General features: G+C 55.2%; 1 protein-coding gene across 2 annotated transcripts in view; it reads left to right on the top strand.

The window, feature by feature from the left end:
* The window catches only part of JADE2 (jade family PHD finger 2), a gene marked incomplete at its 5' end in the record, with an annotated part of 46,806 nt that extends 30,312 nt beyond the window's left edge, over window positions 1–16,494 (top strand). The window contains 5 exons of one of the 2 annotated variants that reach the window (XM_079702558.1): window positions 517–633; window positions 1,885–2,349; window positions 11,322–11,439; window positions 14,127–14,255; window positions 15,527–16,494. In XM_079702558.1, the coding sequence (XP_079558684.1) occupies window positions 517–633; window positions 1,885–2,349; window positions 11,322–11,439; window positions 14,127–14,255; window positions 15,527–16,335 (1,638 nt within the window). In that variant the 3' untranslated portion in view covers window positions 16,336–16,494. The remainder of the gene's footprint in view (window positions 1–516; window positions 634–1,884; window positions 2,350–11,321; window positions 11,440–14,126; window positions 14,256–15,526) is intronic. The other variant, XM_079702559.1, reaches the window with a different exon arrangement.
* Between the last annotated feature and the right edge of the window lie 7,954 nt (window positions 16,495–24,448).

Here is a 24,448-nt window from a genome sequence, read left to right as displayed (position 1 = left end):
GGCATGGTTATAGCCCTGTTCCCATAGGAGGGGCTAAACAAAGGCACATCCCCCTTGGCCAGGAAAGCCCTGGAGGTCCCCAAGAAGAGATCCTACCATGGGGACCTATAGTCACCACCCAGAAAAATAAGTAAAATAAATTCAAGTTCTAATAAGAACTCTGAAGATGCTATTAACAAAGGCCTGAGGTACAGAAGAGAGGGGGACCTTGCATGTACTCATCTGCACATGGAAGCATCTCTGTCTTGAGACTCACATAGTCACAGGCACACGTACACTCAGTCAGTTACACACACGGAAGCACACTCTCCCAGTCACAGTTTAAGCCTAGCCGCTATGGAGCACACACTAACACTCACAACATGGTCAACTTGGGAAGTCAGGAAGGACTTGGGAATCTCCCACTGCAGTGTCTGCCCACCGCCTGGTTTCAGCAGACAGGCCCCCCATTTAGGTGACCCCTGGAGGCAGGCTGGGGATGAGAGGCCTGATGCAGCTCCCTGTGTCCTGCCCCAGGTCAGCATCGGGTGCCCCGAGAAGATGGAGCCCATCACCAAGATCTCGCATATCCCAGCCAGCCGCTGGGCTCTGTCCTGCAGCCTCTGCAAGGAGTGCACGGGCACCTGCATCCAGGTACACAGCCCCTTCACCCCGCTGCTGCCCGGGAGCCCATGTAGGAGCCAGCTACAGAGAGGGTTGTGTCTGGGACACCCTGTAAAACAGGCCACTGCCAGCACCCTCCACCTGCCCCATGGTGCTACAGACAGAAGCACTGATGTGCCTGGGACAGGGACCAGAGCCAGCACCCCACCTGCCGGGCACTCCTCCATCCCTAGTTCCACTAGGCATGGGGCACAGGCCTGGGGATCCAGGCTCACCACCCTGTTACAGTACTGAGGGGGCTTTCCCCAAGAGCAAGGGTCTGCGGGCTTAATAAACACATTGACCTCTCTTCTGATGTCAAACTTGACATGTGAGAGGGGTAAGAATCAAACTTTTCCTCCAACTAAGCTAACAGGCTCTCCCTACACAGGGCAGGGCTGTGTTAGTTTGTTAACAGTAACGGTTCCCAAATTCTAGGGCGTATCAGTATTACCCAGAGGACTTGTTAAAACACAGATTGCTTGGCCTACCCCCCAGAGGTCCTGATTCTGTAGATCTGTAGGTGGGGCTGAGAATTTGCATATTTCTAGCGAGCTCCCATGTGATATTGATGCTCCTGGCCTATAGGTTGGGAAGTGGGAGGGTCATCCTTTCTCTCCCTTGTCTCTTCAGGAACAGTTGTCCTTGTAAACACTAGATGTACCTCCACCCATTTATAAGACTTTCAGAACGGTTTGTGAGTGCAGCGTAAACAGCCACTAATATTTCGATGGGTTATTGCTGAAACAGTTGTCAGCTGCCCACAGCCATCATCCCAGGTAACTCAGGCCCTGAGTTGTCCCTAACTGCCTGGACAGGAGAAGAAGGAAGGGACCCAACTCCAGCCCCTCTTCCCAGAGGACAAGGGAGGGGCACAACTCCCCATCTTAGATAACACTGCAGGAGTAGAGGCAGGGACCCATCAACAGCCTCTTTCTTTTGATGCCTCAGATCCAAAGTCATTGTCCACACAGAAGTGCAGCTTGTCCCCAGAGGGGTTGTCAGTCATCTGACTGTTGGCTTCACCAGGGTATATGATGCTGTCCAGCTCCCCCAGAGCTCCCCTTCCCATCTTCCGTGACTCCCTCCACAACCTGCAGGATGTTGGCAGCCCGTGCCATTTTGTTTAGGGTCTCACCAGCGTTTTGCATTCTCAGTGTAACCCTAGGGGATACCCCACATTCTTCTTCCCTCCCACCAGGGCTCCCTTCATACCTCACGCTGCCCTTCCTCTCCCTCCAGTGTTCCATGCCTTCCTGCGTCACGGCATTCCACGTCACATGCGCCTTTGATCACAGCCTGGAAATGAGGACTATATTAGCAGACAACGACGAGGTCAAGTTCAAGTCGTTCTGCCAGGAGCACAGTGATGGGGGCCCACGGGGTGAAATCACGTCCGAACCCGTGGAGCCCAGCCCAGCCAATGAGGACCTGGAGAAGGTGACCCTACGTAAGCAACGGCTGCAGCAGCTGGAGGAAGACTTCTATGAGCTGGTGGAGCCAGCCGAGGTGGCTGAGCGCCTGGACCTGGCTGAGGCGCTGGTCGACTTCATCTTCCAGTACTGGAAGCTGAAGAGGAAAGCCAACGCCAACCAGCCACTGCTGACGCCCAAGACCGATGAGGTGGACAACCTGGCCCAGCAGGAGCAGGACGTCCTCTATCGCCGCCTGAAGCTCTTCACGCACCTGCGGCAGGACCTGGAGAGAGTGAGTCCCCCTGCCGCCCCCCAACCCGCCTGCCCGGTGGGCAACCCAGGAGGCCTTTCCACCCCTCCCTCGCTGCCCTGGAGCAGCCATGGTTCACCAGGATTCACATTGTGAGCTCTGGCCAAGGCGCCGAGGGCCTCGGGGTCTCAGACAGGGTTGGGGTAACTGAGAGTTTGTAGAACAGGGGAGGATCCAGCTCTGGGGTCTCTGAGTCCCTCTCGTCCCAGCCCTTTTGCAGGCCTGGTGAAGGGTGGGGCCCCTGCCAGGACTGTGAGGCTGGGAAACACCAGGGCTGGGGCAAGGACCCAAGCTTCTGACTCCTGGTGGTCTCTGTGGGCCCTGCCTGGTCCCAACACATGCGCTTTGCTTAGAGTCGGAGGCAGGGGAGGAGCTGGGAATCACAAGTGAGTTGAATCAGTGTAATAAGCACGTTCTGGGCCAAAGCAGGGAAGACAGGTGAGAGTGCAGCGCCTGGGGGTGCTGGATAGAGGGAACAGTGTGAGCAGAGGCACGGGCTGGAGACCAGCTGCGGCCTGTGTGGAGTGGAAGGATGGGGCTGGGTGGGTGGACCAAAGTGTGTCTGAAAGCTGCCGAAGTGTTTTAAGTGGGGACTCTCCTGCTGTGGCTGCAGATTCCAAATGCTCACCCTGGAGGTGGAATCATAGGGCCCAGATGGAGTGAGTGGGTTGGCCAAAAGCCCTCAGCTGTGCCCTGGGAGGCAGGTGATCTTGCCTTGGTCCAGGCGCATCGCTTTGGGGGCTGAGTGAGATGAGGAAGATGTGCAGACACCTTGGTTTTGGGCTGGGCCGTGGAGGTTGGGGACCAGTGAGAGTTGCTTTCCTAGAGCATGGAGGCCCCCCAAAGCCTCTAACGCCTGCTGTTCCTCCCAGAAAGAAGGGAAAAGAGTCCTGCCTTCTGTGGAGTGTGCCCTCGAACTTGGCTTTTTTGGTACCCCTCCCCTGACTCCTCCAGCTGATAAAGTACCACCCCCCAAGTTGGGGGCACCCCAAGGATGAAGCAGGGTGTCCCAAGTCCTTGATCCAGTCCTCTGAACCCCAGGTGCTGTTCTGGCCTCTCCTCTGGGGGACATTCAGTTCTAGGATTCGGAGTATGAGGGGTCACGTCAGGGGGACACAGACTCACATGCCCGCCCGCTGCCCAGGCCATGCTGGGAAACAGCCGGGGTGGAAGCATCAAGGGGGCTTTGTGTGACTTAAGGCAAGCTGCTTTGCTTAGGCGCGTCTCAGTTGGCGAGTCTGTAGAATATGGTTAGAGCAGTTCAGCAGATGTTGTGCTGTGGGCTGGGCGGGGCGGGGCAGGGGGGAGGTGGAGGCTCTGAAACTGGACCCGGCTTCTCCACCCTCCTGCACCCCACGCATCTGCCCTGAGGCCTGGTCACGTGGAAATGACCCTGTTGGCCTGGGAGGGAGCTTACTGCCTGGCAGCCAGCCTGCCACCAGGTCAGAAGGTAGGGGGCAGGGGGATCACCAAATGTCCACGGCTCCAGCCAGGACAGAGAGCAGGGCCACCTACGCTGCAGTCACCGCTTCCTGGGTAGCCCAGCCTCCTGTCTCCCAGGGCCATCAGGTACAAATCCTTCTGAGACCAAAGCTGCTTCCACACTTGTCCTCAGGCCACCCTCGAGTCTCCACCCCCAGGATCTTGAGTACAGACACCCTGCTTTTAGCCCTCCTGTTTCCAAACGACTCATCACATCTGACCTCCCTGGTCTGTGCTGCTCAGCCCACAAGTCTGGCCCTGGCTAGGCTGCGTGGAGAGGTCAGGGGACGGGCTCACCTATTGAACCATCATCCTGGAAAAAGAGATGAGAGGTTGATAGTGCCCTCCTTAAGGAACAGATGGGGAAGGTGGACTCAGAGAGGTGAAGAAAGCCTTGGAGGAATGTGAGTTTTCTAGAGTCGAGTTGAATTGGGGCCTGAATAGGGGAGGAGTTCGTCAGAGAGTTGTTGGCTTATTCTCTATTCTGTACATTTCCTGGGCAAAAGTACCCTCTTATCAGTCCCCCGACCTCTCGACCCTATTGTCAACTGGTACAGGTGAAGCCAGGGGCTGAGGTTGTCATGGGCTAGGATACTGAGGTAGCTCTGGGGCTCCTGGGTCTGTGCCTCACAGACCCCTTTGGTTGAGGCACAAAGCCCTCCAAAGTCAGGTGTGAGTTGGTCCACTCTTCCCCAGCAAGAGGAGGCAGGGCCAGCCTTGGAGTCTGTACAGCTTCTTAGGGCTCAGGAGGGCCCTGTCAAAATGCTGCTTCTCCAGCAGCCTCCAGGCTGGGCTGAAGGGCACCAGCTGAGTGCAAGGCCAGGGAGTGCACAGCCCTGGCAGGCTGAGGAGAGGAAGTCATTACAGCCATGCGCCAGTTGACCCCCTCCAGTCCAGCCTCAGATCTTTTCACGGCCATGCGTTGGTGACTTGAGTGAGTGAACAGGGCCGAGAACTGTGCCATGGGGGAGGCTTCCTGCAAAGACCCATGACTGTTAGTGGCCTGGCCAGCAGGCCCAGTCTCTGACCATGACCCTGTGCCAACAGTCAAGAGTATCCAGCCTGTCTCTGGGCACCACGCCAGCTTGGGCTGGATCCATCGAGGATTCAAGGCAGGGGTTGAGACTGAGGCTGTGTGTAGCCTGGGTCTACATTCAGTTCCAGCACTTCCAGCTTTGTGCCTTCTCAGTTATAGTTTCTACTTCCCTGAGTTTCAGTTTCCTTGCCTGTAAAATGGGAATAAGGATCTAGCTGACCTTAGATCCCAGGAAAGATGGGGGATAGAGCTTAGCACACTACCGTCCATTGTTAGTGGTGGTTATTGTTGCTGTTCTGTCTCTTAGAAGGGTGGGCTGCTCAGATGGCGGGCTCCAGGGAGGACAGAAAGGGCAGGCCCAGTGCTAAGGCCCAGGAATCATGCATCCTCCCTGATTGATGTGCCTCCCAAGGCAGGAGTTTTGCTGAGAGAAGCAGGGGTCATGCTACCACCAGCATGAAATCCCATTTTACGGTCAGCCTAGAAGATGTGCTCTCCTAAAATTTCAGCCTTAGGCCTCAGCTGTGGCAGGCGGCACAGGAAGGCATGGCCACTACAGCCTCCCAGAGTTATTCACAGCTGACAAAAAAATTGCAGCTCTGATGATCAGCGATCAGCCCAACAAACACCGGTTGGTGTCCCCTAGCAACCGTGCTGGTAGTTTGGGCTACGTGGGGCCTCACTGCCTGTGGCTCTGGATCTGGTTACCAGGAGTTTATTGAAGGTTTAACCTGGCCTGAGAGGAGGCGAGAGGGCAGGGGCAGCTCCCAGACACACAGGCCCCAGGGGATGGACATGTAGGAACTCCCCGTAGCTCTCTCCAGGAGAGGAAGGCCCTGCCCTCCCCACACTCGCCACCTGCTTCCTCGGCACTTGTCACACCCCGTTACTCTGTCCTCACTGCTGGGCTGTGTCTCCTTGACCTCCCACCAAAGCCTGTCTTGTCCCGGGCAGCCGTGCCCTCCAGCCTCCAGCTCGTCAACCCCATGGCTCCCAACTCTAGGGTTTTTTCCAACCCATTAGCCCCTCCACCCACTCAAACCCTGTCACCCCCTCCAACTGCTTCGGGTCAGTAGCCCCGAATCCCCAATCCCCCTTCTTCACCATAGCCTCCCATTCTCCCTGCTCAGTTCCTCCTTCACTGCCCCCTGCTTTCTTCACTTCCACCCCATGTGGCATTAGCTCACTGCCAGTCCCTTGCACCTGTGCAAAGACCACACCCCGGGCAGAGCCTCGCCCAGTAGGAGGCACTCAGCCCACCAGGAGCGATCCTATAGCAGTGAGCAGGTGAGCCCCCCAGGGTGCCTGCCAGCCAGCCTTGGTGGAACACTAGCCAGCAGCATTCTGGGCTCCCCCATTACCACCTGTCTCCACCCCTGCCCCCCTCCCTCAGGGCTCCCCCGTCTCTTAGCAGACCTCACCTCCTGTTCCTCAGACCAGAACCCTCCAACTCCTTGCCCGGTGGTGCCCTCTGTACCCGTTCTCTGCCCTCTTCTCCCATGTCCTCCCCTCCCCGCCCCCCAGGGATCTCTTTGCAGCCCACACCCCGCAGCACAGGAGTATCTATCTTATCTTCACCGCCTCTCCATCTCCAGGATTCCTCCAGTGTCCGAATTCATTTTACCTTCTCCCATCTTCAAAAGCAAGTCCTCCCTCCCCGTGTCCCCCTAGTCATGGGTTTCTCACCCTCGTTACTCTCTCTCCTTTTCAGTCATCCCTCACTGTTCTTACTTCCTTGCTTCTCACTCTGCCTAGGTTCCTGCCACCACCATATTCCAGAACCTTCCACCAGGGCCACCTACAGCCTCCATCTCCCATTTCTCCATCCTCATCCCCCAGCCTTCTCAGCAGTGGTTGCCACAGTCAAGCATGCCCTTGGTCTTGAAACACTTTTCCTGTGGATGCTCTGACCAGATTCCCCCCAACACCCCAGTTCTGCTCCCTCTCTGAGTCCTCCTTGGTCCCAGTGATCATGCACCACACCAGGTCTGACCTCTCGTTGCGTGTCTGCTCCACAGCTTTACTCCCCATCAGGAGGCTGGCTCCAGCCCACACCTCCCTCCCCAGCTGCAGCATCTCATGCCCAGTATGCCCTGTCCCCACCACAACCTCCCCAGGCTCCATGAATGCCCCCTACACTGGTCCATTCTAGCTCAAGATAACTGGCTGGGAGTCCATCCTGCCCCTCTCCTCTCCTCAGCCCACATCCAGGTTCTCTTTGCAAAACTTGCTGTTATCAAAACAATTTTATCAAAAAGTAGAACCTGCTTTTATTACTGATCCCTGCTCTAGTTTAGGGGGACTTTTCCACTTGATTCTTTTTTGTACTCTTTGATTTTTTTTTTTTTTTTTAAAGAGAACATTTTGTCTTTATAATAAGAAAAAAACAATGTAAGGAGTCCGATAGCCTGGGTGGGCTTCTAAGGTGGTATCTATAGTTTTGCCCAAAAGCCATCATGGAAGAGGAATTTTACAACATTCAGTAACATGTAGCTATATTACCAAGAATCTTGGGAGAAATTAGAGAAGTAATTGATGATTCCAGGGTGAAGTGGGAATAAAGGGTCACAATGTGACCAAAGTACCAACCAAAGAATGTTGGCACCATTGGGATTCTCACAGAATCTTCCGTAGCAGGAATCTCCAGACATTAGTGATGGTGTAATGTATGTACTCTTATCATGGAAAGAAAATTGAGCATTTACCTCCAATATATTGTATTTTTAGTATCTCATTTATATCTTCCATGGTATATTATAAAAGCAAACCTAATCAGAATTTCTAATAGGACCAAAAAAACCCCCCAAACACTAGAAGTTCTAATATTTTCTTCCTATACTGTGATGAGCTGTCAAAATCAATAGCCCATGCAGCTCACTTTGGAGGCCCTTGGCCTAGGACAGTAGTTCTCAGGTTCCATGGTGCTATGTAAAATGTATATTTGAGGGCCCCCGCCTCCAGAGAGTTTGATATTCCCCCAAGCCTGGGAATCTGTATTTTTAACCAGCCACTCCAGGGATTTGGGGGTAATCTTGGCCAGTAATTCATTTGAGCCTGCCTTGAGAAACCTTGCTCTAGTGTTTCGAAAAGATTAAAAAAAAAAAAGAAAGAAAGAAAGAAAGAAAGAAAGAAAAAGAAACTACATCTGGGTTTGTTTTTTTTTTTTGCGGTACGCAGGCCTCTCACTGCTGTGGCCTCTCCCATTGCAGAGCACAGGCTCCGGAGGCGCAGGCTCAGCGGCCATGGCTCACGGGCCCAGCCGCTCCGCGGCATGTGGGATCTTCCCGGGCCGGGGCACGAACCTGTATCCCCTGCATCGGCAGGCGGGCTCTCAACCACTGCGCCACCAGGGAAGCCCCACATCTGTATTTTAATAGGAAGTAGACCTTGGCTGATCTGTTTTTAGGCTGGAAATATTGAATGGTTTGTTCTTAGGCCTCCAAAGTAGCCACGAATCCATCCACCTCTCTTCATCCCTACTGTCCCCATGCGTACTTGGCCACATGACTGCCAGGAGGAAAGAAACCAGGATATGAGGAGAATAAGGTTGGGCTGCTTAGATGTGGTGGACAGGAATGCCCTCTGGAGGTGATATTTGAGCCAAGACCTGAAGGATGAGGTCTAGCCTTGGGAAGAGAGGGCTGAAGAGCATTTGGGGCCAAGAGTTGAATGTATATCAAGGCCCCAAGGCAGAAGTGGGCTGGACACAGAAAGAAGGGGACTGGAGGGCAGTGCAGCTGGAGCTTGGAGAACTGTGGGACATAGACTGTGAGATGACAGTGGGAGGTCAAATTGGGCAAGGCTCTGAGCTGTGGCTCTGGTTTTTTTAAGTGTGACAGGAAGAAAACTGTATCTGTTTCCTAGGGCTACTGCAACAAAGTACTACAAACTCCATGGCTTTAAACAACATAAATTTGTTTTCTCACAGTTCTAGAGGCCAGAAATTCTAGATCAAGGTGTTGGCAGGGTTGATTCCTCCTAGAGGCTCTGAGGCTGAAATCCTCCATACCTCTCTCCTAGCTTCTGGTGGTTTCTGGCAACCCTTGCTGTTCTGTGACTTGTAGACCCATGACTCCAGTCTCTGTCATCACATGGCATTCCCTCAATATGTCTTCACATGGCCTTTTATAAGGACATTAGTCATTGCATTTAGGGCTCACTCATATCCAGTGTAATCTTAACTAATTACATCCAAGGTTCCAGGTGGACATAAATTTTGGGAAAGGGCCCTATTCAACCCAGTGCAGAATCTATTGGAAGTTTCAAGGGGAGGAGGATTTACATTTTAAGATTTACATTTGTATTTCAAGAATATTGCTCCAGGATAGCAGAGAGGTGAAAACAGCTGGCCGTCCAGGTGAAGATGATGGGGGTGTCCAGGAGGTGGAGGGAGCTGTTGGGATGGGAGGGAGTCAAGTTCTCCAGGAACGGGAATTCCCTGTGGTATTCCAGTCCAGTGGTTAGGACTCCGCACTTTCACTGCCATGGGCCCGGCTTCGATCCCTGGTTGGGGAACTAAGATCCCACAGGCTGTGCAGGGTGGCCAAAAAGAAAAAAGTTCACCAGGAAGGACTGATGGGACATGCTGATGGATCAGCTGTGGAGCAGATGAGGAGGGGCTGGGTCCGTACGGATGACTCCTGGGTCTCAGCACTTACACATCCCTGCTCCCTGGTCCCCACCACCACCCAAGTGCCTCCACAGTTCCCCCTGACCTGGCTCAGTCAGGCCTCAGAGCCTGACACTCTAGCCACAAGGCCTTGCTCTCCTCTCCCCTACCTGGCCTTACTCTGGGTTCTTGTCTTCAGCCTGTGCCCCTCTGTGATCACCTCCCACCTGGCCTATCTGCCCCTTTCTCCAGGGAACCTTCTCACCACCCCCAAGTCTGGGTCAGGGCTGCCTGGGTCAGTACTTGGTCAGCATCTCTCTGCTCTGCTGGGCAGCAAGCTCTCAGAAGAAAGGGGCCCTGGTGGCACTGCTCGTAGCTGAGCCCAGGGCCCAACACAAGCCTGTGCTTAGGGATGTGTGGGAGGAGTCCAGGATCTGCGAGGAAGTCAGACAGTGCCAGTGAGCTGGAGCAAGGGCAGGCTGGGCCAGGTGACTGCCCCTTGTGGAGGTGCTGGCCACAGGAGAGCCTGGTGTTCACAGTCTAGGCTGGAGTGCGGAGTGCTGCTGAGAGTCCGTGCAGAACCTGTTCTCCAGAGGCCTGCTAGCCTGGTTCAGGTGTTCCGGGGTCTCCTTCACGGCTAGGCTCAGGAAGGAGAGGAGGAGGCCCACGCCAGCAGAGATCTGATAATGGCTACCCCAGGGCAGTAGAAGTGATGGTCACGACAACAGGCAGGGGCTCTGGAACTCTCAAGTCATGCCCAGGCAGTTTAAGGATATGAAGACTGAATTCAGCCTTGAAGACGGAACCCAGCTGGAGGTAGAATCTGGTGGGACCCAGTATTCCAGTTCCGCACTTTCTGGCTAGCTGTCCCTGTAGCTGCTGGAGACTGTGACCCAAGCTGAAGACAGTGCCAGAGCAAGGCAGTGTCCTGATGGGCAGGAGGCCTGGTCTTGGTCCCAGAGGTGTGATGAACCCTGAGAGCAGCCGGTGAGAGACGACACGCTGGGCAGAGGGAGGTACCAGGTGGCCAGGGAGCAACGTGGCCCATCCTTCAGGTGCTTCCAGACCAGCTACAGGGTGGGCCCTGTCCCATGGGCTAAGCAAGCTGTTCCCCCAGGCCCTAAGGGGCTCTTCCTAGCTGGCCTAAGGGAGTCAGAGAGGCCCTGCCCTTTCCCCTGAGGAGTTCTGTCTCTAGCCGAGCGAATATGGCCGAGCGCACTTGGGCCCTTGACCAGAGCAGCTGTGGGCCTGGCTCAGGGCCAGTGCAGCAAGTGGACACGGGCCAGCTGCAGGCTGGACCCCAGTGCATCAGGGACAGCCTGTCCACTCAGAGCTATTCTGCTGGAGCTCTCTCTACTCATGTGCCGGTCATTCGTGTCTCAGGATAGGAGGTGGTTTTTGCCCGGGTGCTTGTGGCTGAAGTTTTTTCAATGGTAAGAAGCCTTGGACAGGAGCCAAGGGGTGAACTTGGTGACCTCTCGAAGCCCCCACAAGCCTTGGGGCACTGTGTATACAGGGCAGGGCAGCCACGTTGGAAGGGCCTTGGGCACTGGCATGACTCAGCCCGGAAGTTTAGGCCAAGAAGAGGAAGGCAGAGTCGCCAGCCTGAGCTCCACAGATGCTCTCCCTGCTGGCTCTGATCCAAAACACAGCCTTGGCCCCATGTTTTGGATCAGAGTATTGCAGCTCAGGGCTGAGGATGCATTCAGGGCCTGGGCATTGATTCCCAGATGTCCTGGGCAGGTTAGGCAGTGGTGGCCCCTCAGAGCTGGGAGGTCCGGTGGTTGCTTGTGAGTAAGGTGGAAAACCTCTCTTGTGTTTCCTCAGGTTAGAAATCTGTGCTACATGGTGACAAGGCGCGAGAGAACGAAACACGCCATCTGCAAACTCCAGGAGCAGATATTCCACCTGCAGATGAAACTTATTGAACAGGATCTGTGTCGAGGTAGGCGTCCCCCCTGCCCACCACTGCCACCCCTCCTGTGCACGCCCTCAAAGGGCTGGGTCCCAGGGACGATGTGCGTCTTCGGGGCCTGGTGCGGCATGTGTACAGGGTCGGGGGCCACTGGCCCCCACCCCTACCCTCTGTATCCAGTTAGTAGGCCCAGGCGGGAGCCTGCCGGGGTCCTAGGTGTGTGTTGGCAGGCAAGGAGCCAAAGATGCAATGTGGACATCGGGCCTGCCCTCGGGGAGCTTTCTGGTTCACAGGGTGCTCAGGCAGTGCTGGGCCATAGTGGTTCAGGAGGAAATTGCACATGAACAGGTACAGACCAGAAGTCCCAGCGGCTCTGTGCTGGTGCTGGGGCAGGAAGGGCCCAAGCTGGCGAGCTTCCCTGAACCCCTGTGTGCCTGCGTTTCGATTCTGAAGAAGGCAGCTGCCCCAGAGGTGGAAGAGGACCTGTGTATTTGTTTTCCCGGACCCTGTCTGATAGGATTCAGGCCCTGGGCCAACAGTTTTTTCCCTCTGTCTTACGCTTTTGCCATCACATGCATTTAACAGATCTGGAAATCAAAGGTCAAAGAAGCTCTGACAGTGGTCTTACTTATTAGTTGTGGATATTGCTGGACAACAGGGCCCTTCCTGGACTGTTTGCATGTTAAGGAAGGCAATGCTTAGCCCAGAAAATGGTACTCTAATGTTGAATTGTATGCAGCAGAAATAGCTGGATGGAGAGATGTTTAAGCCAGGGGCTGCCACTGCCAGGTCAGCCTGTGGGTCAGGCTGGGCCTGGAGTAGAAGGAGGAGAGCTGCCCGGCCACCACCAGAGCCAATGACTGAGAACCTGCTACTGCCCCACCCCTGCCCAAGAGCTGGCTGCCTCAACTGCGCTTTGGAATCACCACCTACTCTGGCCCCAGAAGCCAGCACTGCCCAGGACAGGTGCTGGGTCACGGTGGGTCACAGCCATGTAGAGGTCAGGGCTGACCGTGTACCTCAAGGACTATGGCAGCTTCCTGGCTGCCCAACCTTTCCAGGCTCCCTCTCATCTGTTGGTTCCTTCGGCGAGCACTGATTGAGTGTAGATAGGATGCTGGGCTCTGTGCCGGGCACTGCGAGCACCCTGCCATGGACTGAATGGACAGGCTCCCTGTCCTCGTGGAGCTCACCATCTGGAAAGACAAAGGAAAGTGGCGTCCAAGGGGCTGCCGTTGGTGCCAGTGCAGGGACAGAGGTATCAGGGATGGCTTCACGGTGGTGGTGTTGCCGGAACATCTCAGCCTTCTTAGGACTCACTATGGCCACACATTCAACTGCAGGAAGGCAGCAGAGAGTGGTAAGGTGTGCAGTGCTCACAGGCACAGGATTCCAGAACCATGGTCAGGAGCTTGGAGGGTCGGCATCCCCGCATTGAGTCTGGAGATATTCGCAGCTCCTAGACCTGAGTGGCAGCCACAGGCCACCTTTTGGTCAGGGCAGGGCATTTGGAGAGAAGACCAGTTTGCCTCTGCTTGAAGCTGATGCCCTCAGTGTTGTGACGCTTGACCCGTGGGGTGAGACATGGGCTACAGGCATATTGCTGAGGCCTGTCTGGCCAGAGGGCTAGAGAAGGTTTCCCAGGGGCGGTGTATTTATGCTGTGAGCTGAACCAGGTGAAGGACAGGGCAGGGAAATGGCATATTTGGAGACCTGGAAGCCAGAGCTGTCTTGTTAGAGAAACTAGAAGGAAACTGGCATATCTGCAACTAGGGCAGAAGGAAAATGTCTGAAGTGAGGCCGAGGGGTTGCCAGGGTCAGATGTGCAAGGTCTTGTGCCCTTGGAAGGAGCTCAGACCATGGTGAGGGCAGTGGGAGACTTGAGAAGCCTCTCTCTGAAGTATCTAGGCACTGGTCCCATGTGATAGATGAGAAGACTGAGGCCTGGCCTGAGGTTACACAGGGAATTAACAGCAGACTGGGGAGATTCCCGGAGTTGGGGCCACACTCCTCAACCTTCTCTTAAACGCTTACTCAGGAAGCCCTCCAGCCTCTGGCTGAGAAGCTGGGAGAAGGTTCCTGGCAGCTCCCCACCACAACATGTCCCTCCCCTGCTCCATTGTGTTCTACGGCTCCCCAGACCCATGTGGTCATGGACTAAAATGATATGAGGGCCAGGTGTGTACCCTGAGTCTCCCATCACAGCAGACCAGGAGAGCAAGGCAGGGGACTTGCTCAAGGGCGCTGACCGCTGTGTCAGGAGTGGAACCCAAGGCTCTTGACTCCTCAGAGTGTCCTGTCCGCCTTCAGGTCTGGCTCCTTGGCCTGGCATTTAAGGCCCTGCCCTGTCCACTCACCTCCAGCCTTCCCACCCACCAGGACTCTGTCCTGAGATCTTTAGGCCATATAGATCAAACTGCAGTCCAGGTCCTACAAAGCAGTCTTCCACCCTCCTCGTGGCCCTGTGCCCCTCACCAAGCCCCTCAAGGGCAGTTACCCCTGTCTCCCACACTAGCTATTCCCCGACTCACTGGAGCCCCAGTTATCCCAGGTCCCACATGGCTCAGAGCCTGGACCACAGAGGCAGGAGGAGGTGACCCAGAAGGCAAGGCACTGGCTGATGGGGAGGACTCCTTGGGTGCCACACAGTGGTCTTAGTTCCGGCCGGGCTGCTTGGGGTAACCATCTCCCTCCTGCTCTCTCTTTCCCTGACGCAGAGCGGTCTGGGAGGAGAGCAAAGGGCAAGAAGAGCGACTCGAAAAGGAAAGGCCGCGAGGGTCCGAAGGGCAGCCCCGAGAAGAAAGAGAAAGTGAAGGCAGGGTCCGACTCAGTCCTGGGGCAGCTTGGTGAGTGGCCTGGCGCACACAGCCAGGCTCATACCATCACTCCACTTGCAGCTCCCCTCGAAAGGCCATGGGGACCACCAGCATCCCTGCTGCAGAGTGGGACGCCCGAGAGGGGTAGCCAGGCCCTTGCTTGCCCACGCACTCCTTCCAGCCATAAAGGAGACTGGGATCTGGCATCCTGAGAGTTCCCCTTTTGTAGACTGGAGACTGGGCCCAAGAGCTCAGGGACTGCTAGGCCATCCTGGCCCTTCCAGGAACCCAGCATCATGCTGGGAGGTGAGGGCCTGCCATAATTCTCTGTCCCTGTCCCCCTCTGCCAGAATGTTCTCAAATGGGCCTCCCTTCAGCCCCAGCAAATCTTCCGAGAGCCACCCAGAGAGACCCATAGGAGTGGCCCTGGCCCAGCCCATCTCATTGTCACAGACCTATTTACTGCTGCCCCGTTAAGCACAGCAGTCCTAGAGGGACCCTCAGCCTTGGGCTTTGTCTCCTAGGATGTCACATGCTTCCTCTAGAGCACTTCTCAGGGCAGGGGTGGTGTCCCCTTCCCAACCTCACCTCTAGTGTAGAAGCCCCAGGTCATCTTTTATTTTCCTCAGTCTCAGGAAGGAAACAACTTGGTATCTAATGGGAAGCCCAGTCTCACCAGCTGCTGCCTCCCAAGACCTCAGTAAAGGAGGGAGGGCCCATAGCTGGAGCTGGCCCTGACATCCAAAAGGGACCTTCTACCCAGATATACCTTGCTGTCTGGTTCACGCCCGACGCCCATATCCAAGTTACCCGCTTTGGAAGCTCTGAGAAGTGACAACGTGAAAATCTAGTGCCCCCTGGTGGCCTGAGGGCGCTTTCCTCCATTCCTCCATCCCTTATGCCCCCAGGATACAGGGTGATGGGCAGGCCTGGGCGTCCACCTTGTGCAATCTCGAAGGGCCCTCGCTTGGTTTCATGCTCTGCTGTTGCCACTTTGAAATTCTTAACAATTTTTGAACAGGGAGCCCACATTTTCACTTTACGCTCTGCTTCTCAAACTGTGAAGCCTGTCCCAGGAGCAGGACGTCCTTCTGGGGAGAGGGGTATTTGGTGCGGAGCCTGCTTTTTGGCGGTGTTGGCAGGATGGATGGACGAAACAAGATAACTCAACGGTCTAGCACAGAGGGAAAGAGGGAGGAAGGCACGGTGGTGTGCAGGGGAGGGTCAGAGAGGGCTTCCTGAAGGAGAGTGGGACACACACCTGCTGGCATCTCACCTGCCTTCTTTCTCCCTTCGGCCAGGCCTGTCCACTTCGTTCCCCATCGACGGCACCTTCTTCAACAGCTGGCTGGCGCAGTCGGTGCAGATCACGGCAGAGAACATGGCCATGAGCGAGTGGTCGTTAAACAATGGGCATCGCGAGGACCCTGCGCCGGGGCTGCTGTCGGAGGAGCTGCTGCAGGACGAGGAAACGCTGCTGAGCTTCATGCGGGACCCCTCACTGCGACCTGGCGACCCTGCCAGGAAGACCCGTGGCCGCACCCGCCTGCCTGCCAAGAAGAAACCGCCGCAGGATGGGCCCGGTTCACGGACGACTCCAGACAAAACCCCCAAGAAGCCCTGGGGCCAGGATGCTGGCAGCGGCAAGGGGGGTCAGGGGCCACCTGCCAGGAAGCCACCACGGCGAACGCCTTCTCACCTGCCATCCAGTCCCACAGCCGAGGACTGTCCCATCCCAGCAGCTCCCGAGAGCCCCCCACCGCTGGCCCCCGAGACCCCGGACGAGGCAGCCCCAGCGGCTGCCGACTCGAATGTCCAAGTGCCTGGCCCTACGGCGAGTCCCAAGCCCTCAGGCCGGCTCCGGCCGCCCCGCGAGAGCAGGGGGACCCGGAGATCGCCAAGTGCCAGGCCTGATGCCGGGACAGGACCGCCTTCTGCTGTGGCCGAGAGGCCAAAGGTCAGCCTACACTTTGACACCGAGACTGATGGCTACTTCTCTGACGGGGAGATGAGCGACTCAGATGTGGAGGCCGAGGACAGCGGGGTGCAGCGGGGTCCCCGGGAAGCAGGGGCTGAGGAGGTGGTCCGCATGGGGGTACTGGCCTCCTAAGTCACCCCCTACCCCTGTCCTGGGCCCTGCTCTGGTCTGCCCACGAGGCCTCAGCCCAGTCACAACTGCCATTTCCAATCTCTGCTGAGTGTCTCAGACCCTCGAGGCTGCCACTCTGTTGTGGTTTTATTTTTAATATAAAGAGAGTTTTGAACTCCACACTATTGTCTTTCCTCTGTGCTGGCCTAGGACATTAGGATTCCTTACATGGCTCTGGCCACAAGGACCACACCAGGTCCTGGGCACCATCCCTGCTGCGGCAGCATCCCCGCCCGGCCCATGCGGTATTGCTGGGCTCCTGGCTACACGTAGGCAAGGTGAAGAAGAGCTCAGGACTCCAGCCCGCTGCCACTGGGTGACACAGAGTGTCATTTGGGCATTATTATGGCAGATGGGCCAGCCCAGGGCCTGTCCCGCCTTGCCCCCAAATCCCACTGGGGTCCATCTGGGGGGTCCTGCTGCACTCCACTGATCCCCAAGGAAGCATAATAAGTGATACCCAGCCAGAGTCTACTCACTGTCACAAGCACAACGAGCTTATACGAGAAAGCACTGAGGGGGCGAAGAGGGCCTGCTGGTTCCAAGGGAACCACAGCCGTTCCCGATCGACCCACATCATCTGAGGCCTGCCCGCCCACCCCGTGACCCTCCACCCCCTTGCTGCTCTGCCCCTGCCAGCGCCCAGCCCAGCGGCTCTGGGAAGGGCTTCCCAGAATCCTTCCTGAGCTGTGCCGTTTTCTCAGGGGACTCCCAGCCAGCCAGCCGCCAGTGCCGGCGGAGGGCTGCGAGGGAGGGCCAGTGCCCAGATGGGGGGCGCGGGGCTCAGACTCGCCCACTGCAGAGAATCGCTCTGGGACTCCACCTTCCTTCCTTCCTTCCTTCGGGGCCAGTCTCGGCCGAGGTCTGATCACTCCCAGATAGCTGACCAGACCAGACCACTTGCCTTTTCAAGTTTCCCAGTCCTGCTAAGAGATGAGCTTCTTCCTCGGTTTCCTTTTGGAAACTCCTCTTTCCAACAAGCAGTGGGATCCCGGGGCCCAGGACGCATCAGTGACGGCCTGCTGGGGCTGTTCTAAGTCTTGCTGGATCTCCCTGGTTCCTCTCTCCCTCCGAGCCTTAACCCCCTTTCCCAGACATTCCCTCCCTCCCCACCATCACCATCCTGCCTTTCCCACCCCACCCTCTAGGTCCCAGGTAGTAGCTCTGAAGAGTTTCAGTGGAGTGGCCCCAGGGTGACAGCTCAGGGAACAAACAAAAAAAGGAATTCAGTGAAAACGTGTTTTTCTTTCTTTTATGAATTACTCCTGGATCACTTCTGCCACTGGTAAAGCCAGAACTTCTCCAACAAGAACCTTGCAAAAGTCCAGTGAATCAGTCGAATCATTCTGTGGATGCCAAAGAATATTTTGACCATAATACAGCACAGCCTGGACCTGACAACTTGTCACTTGGACTATTTTTTAAATGGAACTCTTTAGCAACCAAGTATAGAAACATGTTCATTGCACACGTCCAAGAGGCGAGCGCAAGCTCTTGGACGAGGATGCTGTTCTGCTGCTGGTGTTGGATTTCAGATCCCCAGGCTTGGCCCACTGTGAGCTCTCCTGAACTCTGAGACTCACTGTGGGAGGAGACTGATGGCGAAACCAGCGTGGCAAAAGTGTTGCCATGGGGTTGCCCCTCGTGACACACAAAGCGCAAATCGGCGGGATGGGGAAGCAACTCGAGCACCCATCCCCGACTCCAAATTTTCAAGGTACGACAGTGGCATGATCATCGACACTCAGTTTCATGTGAATTTTATCAAAACAGGAAACAAAGACAACGACTAAGTTTAAAGGGTCAGACAGATTTGTCCAGCCGGAGCAGACTCGGAGTGGGCTTCGAGGACTCTGGGCGTTGGGATGGCATGAGCTACCATGTAGAGTTTAGTCTGCCTGCCCGCCCGCCTTGGTAGTAGTGGCCAGTGCAGTGTCAGCATCAGCGTCCCAACCCCATTCTCTGTTTACTGCCTTTGAATAGACCTTCCTTCCCCGTGCTTCGGGTCACCTCGGGCCACAACCTTGTCTGTCCTGAATTGCTCAGTCTGACCTCACAGGAAGCAAAAGGGACGAGCTTTAAAGAACAACCAAACTCTGCCGGGGGATGTGGGGTGCCAGGAATGGCTCGGGTCCAGTAGACTCAGTACTTGCCTGTTTACCCTTCATCCATCCTGAGGCAGAGTCTGGGCTCCCTGGGGGTGAGGTTAGGGAGAAAACCAGGGTGGGAAGGTAGTGGGTCTGGCCAGGGTCTAGACTGGGTGGGCCAGGCCAGGCAGCCAGCACTCTTCAGAGGGCCTCTACTCAAGTCGGCCTCTGGATTCCGACCCTTTTCCCGATTGGCTCTTGCTTTGGATTGAACTATCCCTGGGGCCCACATCCTGCACGGAGTCCAAGTGTCTGTACGGCTGGCTGGCCGGGGTCTCCCAGGCCACGCCCTAGAGCTGTCCTTGCCAGGCAGCCGTCCACCCCTAGGATGTCCACCGGGCTGCAAAGAGGACAAGGATACCGGTTCCCACTGCTGGCCTTTCTGCTATTAGCCACAGCCCCTTCGCTCTTTTTCCAGCCTGCCGATGGCTTTGCCGCCTCGGAGTTTAAGATGGGAAGCTGGGAAGAAGGCAGGAGGCCTTTTCCAGACCAGAGGCTGAGGCAGATCTTTCGCTTGACCGTATCCGCCCACACTCACTGGCCCTCCTCAGGGAGGGAGAAGCTGCTCTGGAACTCATCCGGGCTGTCATCACCTCCCTCCCAGTCCCCACTGCCCACCTCCTTCCCCCTCATCACAGTGAGAAAGGATAATGTGCGAGGAAAGTATTTTTATGGATCATAAATGTATTTTAGAACAAATAAGGAGAAGAAAGGTAGAAGGGTTTATTTTATTAAATGAGCTCTGACTCGGTGACAGTGTGTGAGCATTTGCAGTATGAAGGTCTCAGGTTCCTTGGAAAGGCCACCCAGGTTTCCAAACATGGGTGTTGGACTGTGGATGTGTGAGCCTGTTCCAGAGCACACCTTGTGTGTGTCCGAGCGCAGGCGTTATCTGTGTGTGTCGTGTATGGGCACACGATGGGACTTGGGGGACAATTCCTAGAGAATCACCTGCTCGATTCTAACAGACATTGGCAGCAGCTGGGTTTGGCATTTCCTTGCTTACTGCCAGATGTGGCCAACCTCTGCCCATACCTGAAGCTCTGTAGAATGGCCTGGGTACCTGTAGCGAGGCCCTTGGGGAGCCCACTTCCCATGCCCCTGGCCCAGCTGGCCACATTGGCCAAAGAGCCAGGCTGGAGTCTGGGAACTTTGGTTGTTCTTTAAGGCACTTCCTGCTACTTTGTCCCTCAGACGCACAATACTCTGTGCTCCACATTGGCTCGGGGTGGGGGGATGATATGAATGTCACAGGAGGAGACACCTTCTGTCTTTGTTTCAATGAAAGTGATGTGCCATTTGTTAATATACAAGAGAAATATTGAAAATATATTGAAAAGAGCAATTTTAAATTATTTTTGGCTTATGTTGCAATATTTATTTTCTTGTATTAGAAAAGATTCCTTTGTAGAGAAAAAATGTATTTTTCATTAACGCAAAAACCTATTTCTCCTTTTTGTACATTGTCCATGTTCGCTACCCTTCACGAGCAATAGAATGTATGGCCGCCTGGGGGTGGCCGGTGCCCGCGTGCCCTGCATGATTCTGTGTTGCCGCTGCCGCATAGCTCCCAGTCCCATCCTGTCCTGCTCACTCATGGGGGTCTTCCAGAGCCCAGCCCCCACTAGGGCCCGTGTCTTCAGGACCCCTCTGCACTCCTCGTGTGTTGGCAAACGCAGTTAATAAAGCGATGTTTTCTGTGCTGGCTGGTGTGAGGCTCTGTTGCACCAGGGGCGGGGGGTAGAGGTTCAGTGAAACAGCGAGTGTTCCCTGGCTGTCCGAAGGGACGTAGCAAGTGCTCAGTATGCACTGGGGCTGGGCATATTTCATTTTCTTCTCACTGCTTTCATCCCCCGGAGTTCAGAGTGGATGATGGAGCTTCGCGAAGCCACACCCCTGGTAAGAGGTGAAGTTCAGTGTTAAAGTCGGGACCCCTTGAGCCACCTACCTGGGGCAGTGGGAAGGTTTGGGAGGAAACTCGGGCCTCTGTCCCTAGATCAGGAAAGGCTCTTGCCCAGACTTGTTTTTCACTCATTTTCTGAGTACTTACTCCGGACCAGGCTCTGTAAAGTATGGGGAATGCAGCCACCATCTATCTGTGCCCTGGGGGAGCTCACAGACCAGCAGGGACACAATGAGGGAACTGGGAGGTACAATGGAGGCCTGGGCTGATTGGGCAGGGGTGCATTCAGGTTACTCTGAGGAAGCAACACCATTCGTTCATGCATGCATTCATTCATTCACTTGACAATTAGTCTACTGAGCATACATCTCATTCTGCCAATGTGCTGGGTCGTACACTGTGGATGGCACCAGGACCCTGCCCTCCCGGAGCTTCCAGGCTTCCAGGCGTCGTAGACTTGAAGACTAGCTAGTTGCTCGCCCAAGGGGAGCTGGCTGGGAGGAAGGGACAACAAGCGCTCCGGGTAGAGGGCTCGGCAAGCGCAAAGATGGATTAAGCTACGTGCAGAGGGGTTTTGAACCTCCTCTGAGAGCCCAAGGGGAGGCTGTGTGGAAAGGGGCTTGAACTGAGACTCAAGGAATCTAGCTTCTGGGGCCGCTGACTTAGTTGTTAACCACAGAGAACTGCCCCATTTCCTCACTGATGCAATAGAAGGTAAGTCCCCGAGGGCACCTCCAGATCCAAAGTTCTGTGACTCCCCCCGTTGTAGAAAAGTGATGGAAAGAAACCTGGGGCGAGTGTATGTGCTTTGAATGCCTATGGAGGGAGGTGTCCCTCACTGAGGGGCCACATCCCTGCTGCTGGGACCTGGGAACCCTGTCTGACAGAGCTGTGTGGGTTCTTTCAGGGCACCCAGCTGAGAGTGAAAAGGGCTTACTCAGTATCCTCAACCGCAGTCAGCATGAGGTGCTGGTGGATCAGCCCCAGGATTGAGGGGGCTCCTGCTCGGCCAGCACCCCTAGCTGTGGTTTGGGGCTGTCAGCTCTCTGGGCCAGCTGCCCTGGGCTTGGCACCCCAGCCTCTCCCTCCTCCCCAATCCAGACACACTTGGCCGCAGTGCTCCAGAAGAGTGATGCAGGAGCTCCGTGGCCAGGCCTGCAGCTGCAAAGCTGTGGGGCAGGAGAGGTCAAGGTACCTGTGGGTCCAAAGCAGCAATGTGCAGTAGAAATAAAGTGTGAGCCACATATGTAATTCTAGTAGCCACATTTTTAACAAGTAAAAAGAAACAGGTAAAATGAATTTTCATAACATTTTATTTAATGCATTATATCCAAAATATGATCACTTGAAGCTGTAATTAATATAAAATAATTACTAATGAGCCAATGGCACAGGAATCCGAGGGGAGGCCAGGTGTCCACTCCCGCCGTTTCGTTCATGCACACATTGATTCAGCACTCACGGGGCGTCAGCTGCTGGGCCCTGAGGACTCTGGGATGACCACATGCCCCTCTGCAGAGGCCAGGCCAGTGTGGGAGACAAACTTTAATCCGATAGTCCCAAAGCCATGTGCAATGACACACAGACTGCGCGGCAGCGGGGAGGGACTCTCGTGCCCACCCTGAACTTGCCTTGTTCTTGTGAAACTCCTGCAGGGTAGGATCTGGGACGCCATCTGCTGCCCAGCCCTGATGTCTGATGATATGTGGTTTTTTTGCCACAATTTTTTTTTTAGAATGAATACTATATAGGAAAAAAAAAAGTAACCCTGCTACATTTAATAATGTATGACTGCTTTGCTGCAACAACAAACACGATGTTAAGGAAAAAGAAGCCATTCTAAAACATTAAAAAAAAAAGAGGGGATTCCCTGGCGGTCCAGTGGTTAGGTCTTTGTGCTGTCACTGCCGGGGGCCCGACTGCAATCCTGGGTTGGGGAACTATGATCTCGCAAGCTGTGCAGTGCGGCCAAAAAAATTTTGTTAATTAAAAAAATTTTTAATTTTAAAAATTAAAAAATAAAAAAGAGTTCACATTGGGCCTCTCTGCCTTTCCTAGAGCACCCATGACTCCCCTGGGCCCCCCAACTCAAACTCAAGTCTTCTTTTTATTTTAACCCAACCCTCACAGTTTTTTGCACAGCACTGTAGGAAAATATGTCTGACCCAGGCTGAGGAAACCAGGGTTCTAGTCTGCTCTCTGCCATTGACTTGACGTACCTCAGTTTTCCCATCTGTAAAATGGGAGAAGAAGTTGGGGATACTGCTTTCTCTAGGTCCTGGGGGGAGGGTCCATGGTCAGAGGATGTGGTCAGTGAGGATCAGGTGAGAGTCTGCTGGGGCCCTTCATTTTACCTTAAGGCCAGCTGCGTGAGGTGGGGCTGGCTGGCAGAGGGGGCTACGTGAGCCTCCAGACTGAACTTGGACAGAGCAAGAGCAGGAAGATGCTGCAGGCTTTCACACAATCAGAATGCCATCATGGCCGCTGATTCATCTGTCACCAGGTGAGGGGTCAGTAGGAGCATAGCATTAGCCATGGGTGTGATCATGAGGTGAGACACAAGGTCCGGTTGGGACGGTGACAGGGGTAAGCACTGAGCAGGTCCTGCAGGCGCTGGAAGGAAGCTGAGGTGTCCGTCCTCCAGGTTGGGGATGGGGCCGAGGCCTCGCTGGCAGGGCTGGGGGGGCTCTGTGATTTGGGTGACAGCAGTTGTAGGGTGGGCTTGTCCAGGGCTAGGGGTTTGGGTTCAGTGGGCAATTCCCCCTTATGCTCCCTCCATCCTCAGTTAACATTAGCTAACTGTGGCCGTTCAGGTCCAGAGAATTCATCCATGAGCACACTACAAAGGAGAAAGTGACTAGAAACGGATTCCTGTGGGCCTTGTGGTAATGGAGAATTAGGGACTGTGTTTTGGTCCTTTCTGGGCCTCATTTTCCTCATCTGTCAAATGAGGATGAGAGTTCCTACTGGGCCCACCATGCAGGGTGGCTGAGAGTCACAAAGTGGGCATGGATGTGAAGGGAACAGAATGAGGAACCACTGACTGCGTGAGGGGGAACAGCGGTTTAGGCAGAGGGCGCTCTAACGCTGGCAGACTGACCAGAGGCCAGGAGGCCAGAGGGATTTGTTTACTGACTCCCGGAATTCTAGAGGTGAAGCCCCGCTGTTTACAAGTTCTCACGGGCCTTCCTACGCCCAAGCAGAACACCTGTGGTCTGGGGGCAGGGCAGGGACTGGCCAAGTGCGGCCCGGGAGGGGCCGACTAAGGGCGGGTTGTAAGCACCTGTTGTTCATCAGGGAAGCCACTCACGTGATGCCTGTGCCAGTCAGCTGCCTATGCCTGAGAAACACCCACCTTCCCAGCATTCCCGGTTCCTCGGTGGCCATCCTGAAACCTTGTAACCCAGGAGGCCCGAGGTAGCCGAATTCCTCCTGTCCTGCACCCTCACCCTCTTTTTTGTTTGTTTGTTTTTTTGCGGTACGCAGGCCTCTCACTGTTGTGGCGTCTCCCGTTGCGGAGCACAGGCTCCAGACGCGCAGGCTCAGCGGCCATGGCTCACGGGCCCAGCCGCTCCGCGGCATGTGGGATCTTCCCAGACCAGGGCACGAACCCGTGTGCCCCGCATTGGCAGGCGGACTCTCAACCACTGCGCCACCAGGGAAGCCCCTCACCCTCTTTTGCAAAGAAGGAACGTTCCACTGCTAGGGACTGAATGTTGGGAGCAACATGAAACTCGGAAGAGCACCAGGGTTTGCAGGAGAAGCCAAGTAAGAAAAGTGACTCAGCAAAATAAACCATCACCTGTGGATATTCTGAACTGCTGTCTTGGGACTCTGGGTGATTGCCTGGTTCTGGCGACAGGTGCTTGGTATACAAAACTTTGTTTCCCACACGCCAGCTGTAATATTCATGCTCATCAGCTTACAGAAGGAAGCCTAGGAGGCTTGGGAAGGAGCTGCCATGGACGGGCCTGATAGCTGCCTCGTCCAACGTAAGACTCCTAAATGGGTTCACGGCAAAGGG

The sequence above is a fragment of the Hyperoodon ampullatus genome (genome assembly GCF_949752795.1).
Source record: "Hyperoodon ampullatus genome assembly, chromosome: 4".
NCBI lineage: Eukaryota > Metazoa > Chordata > Mammalia > Artiodactyla > Ziphiidae > Hyperoodon > Hyperoodon ampullatus.
Note: the sequence above shows the minus strand (reverse complement) of the source record. Positions and strands in the feature narration are given on the sequence as shown.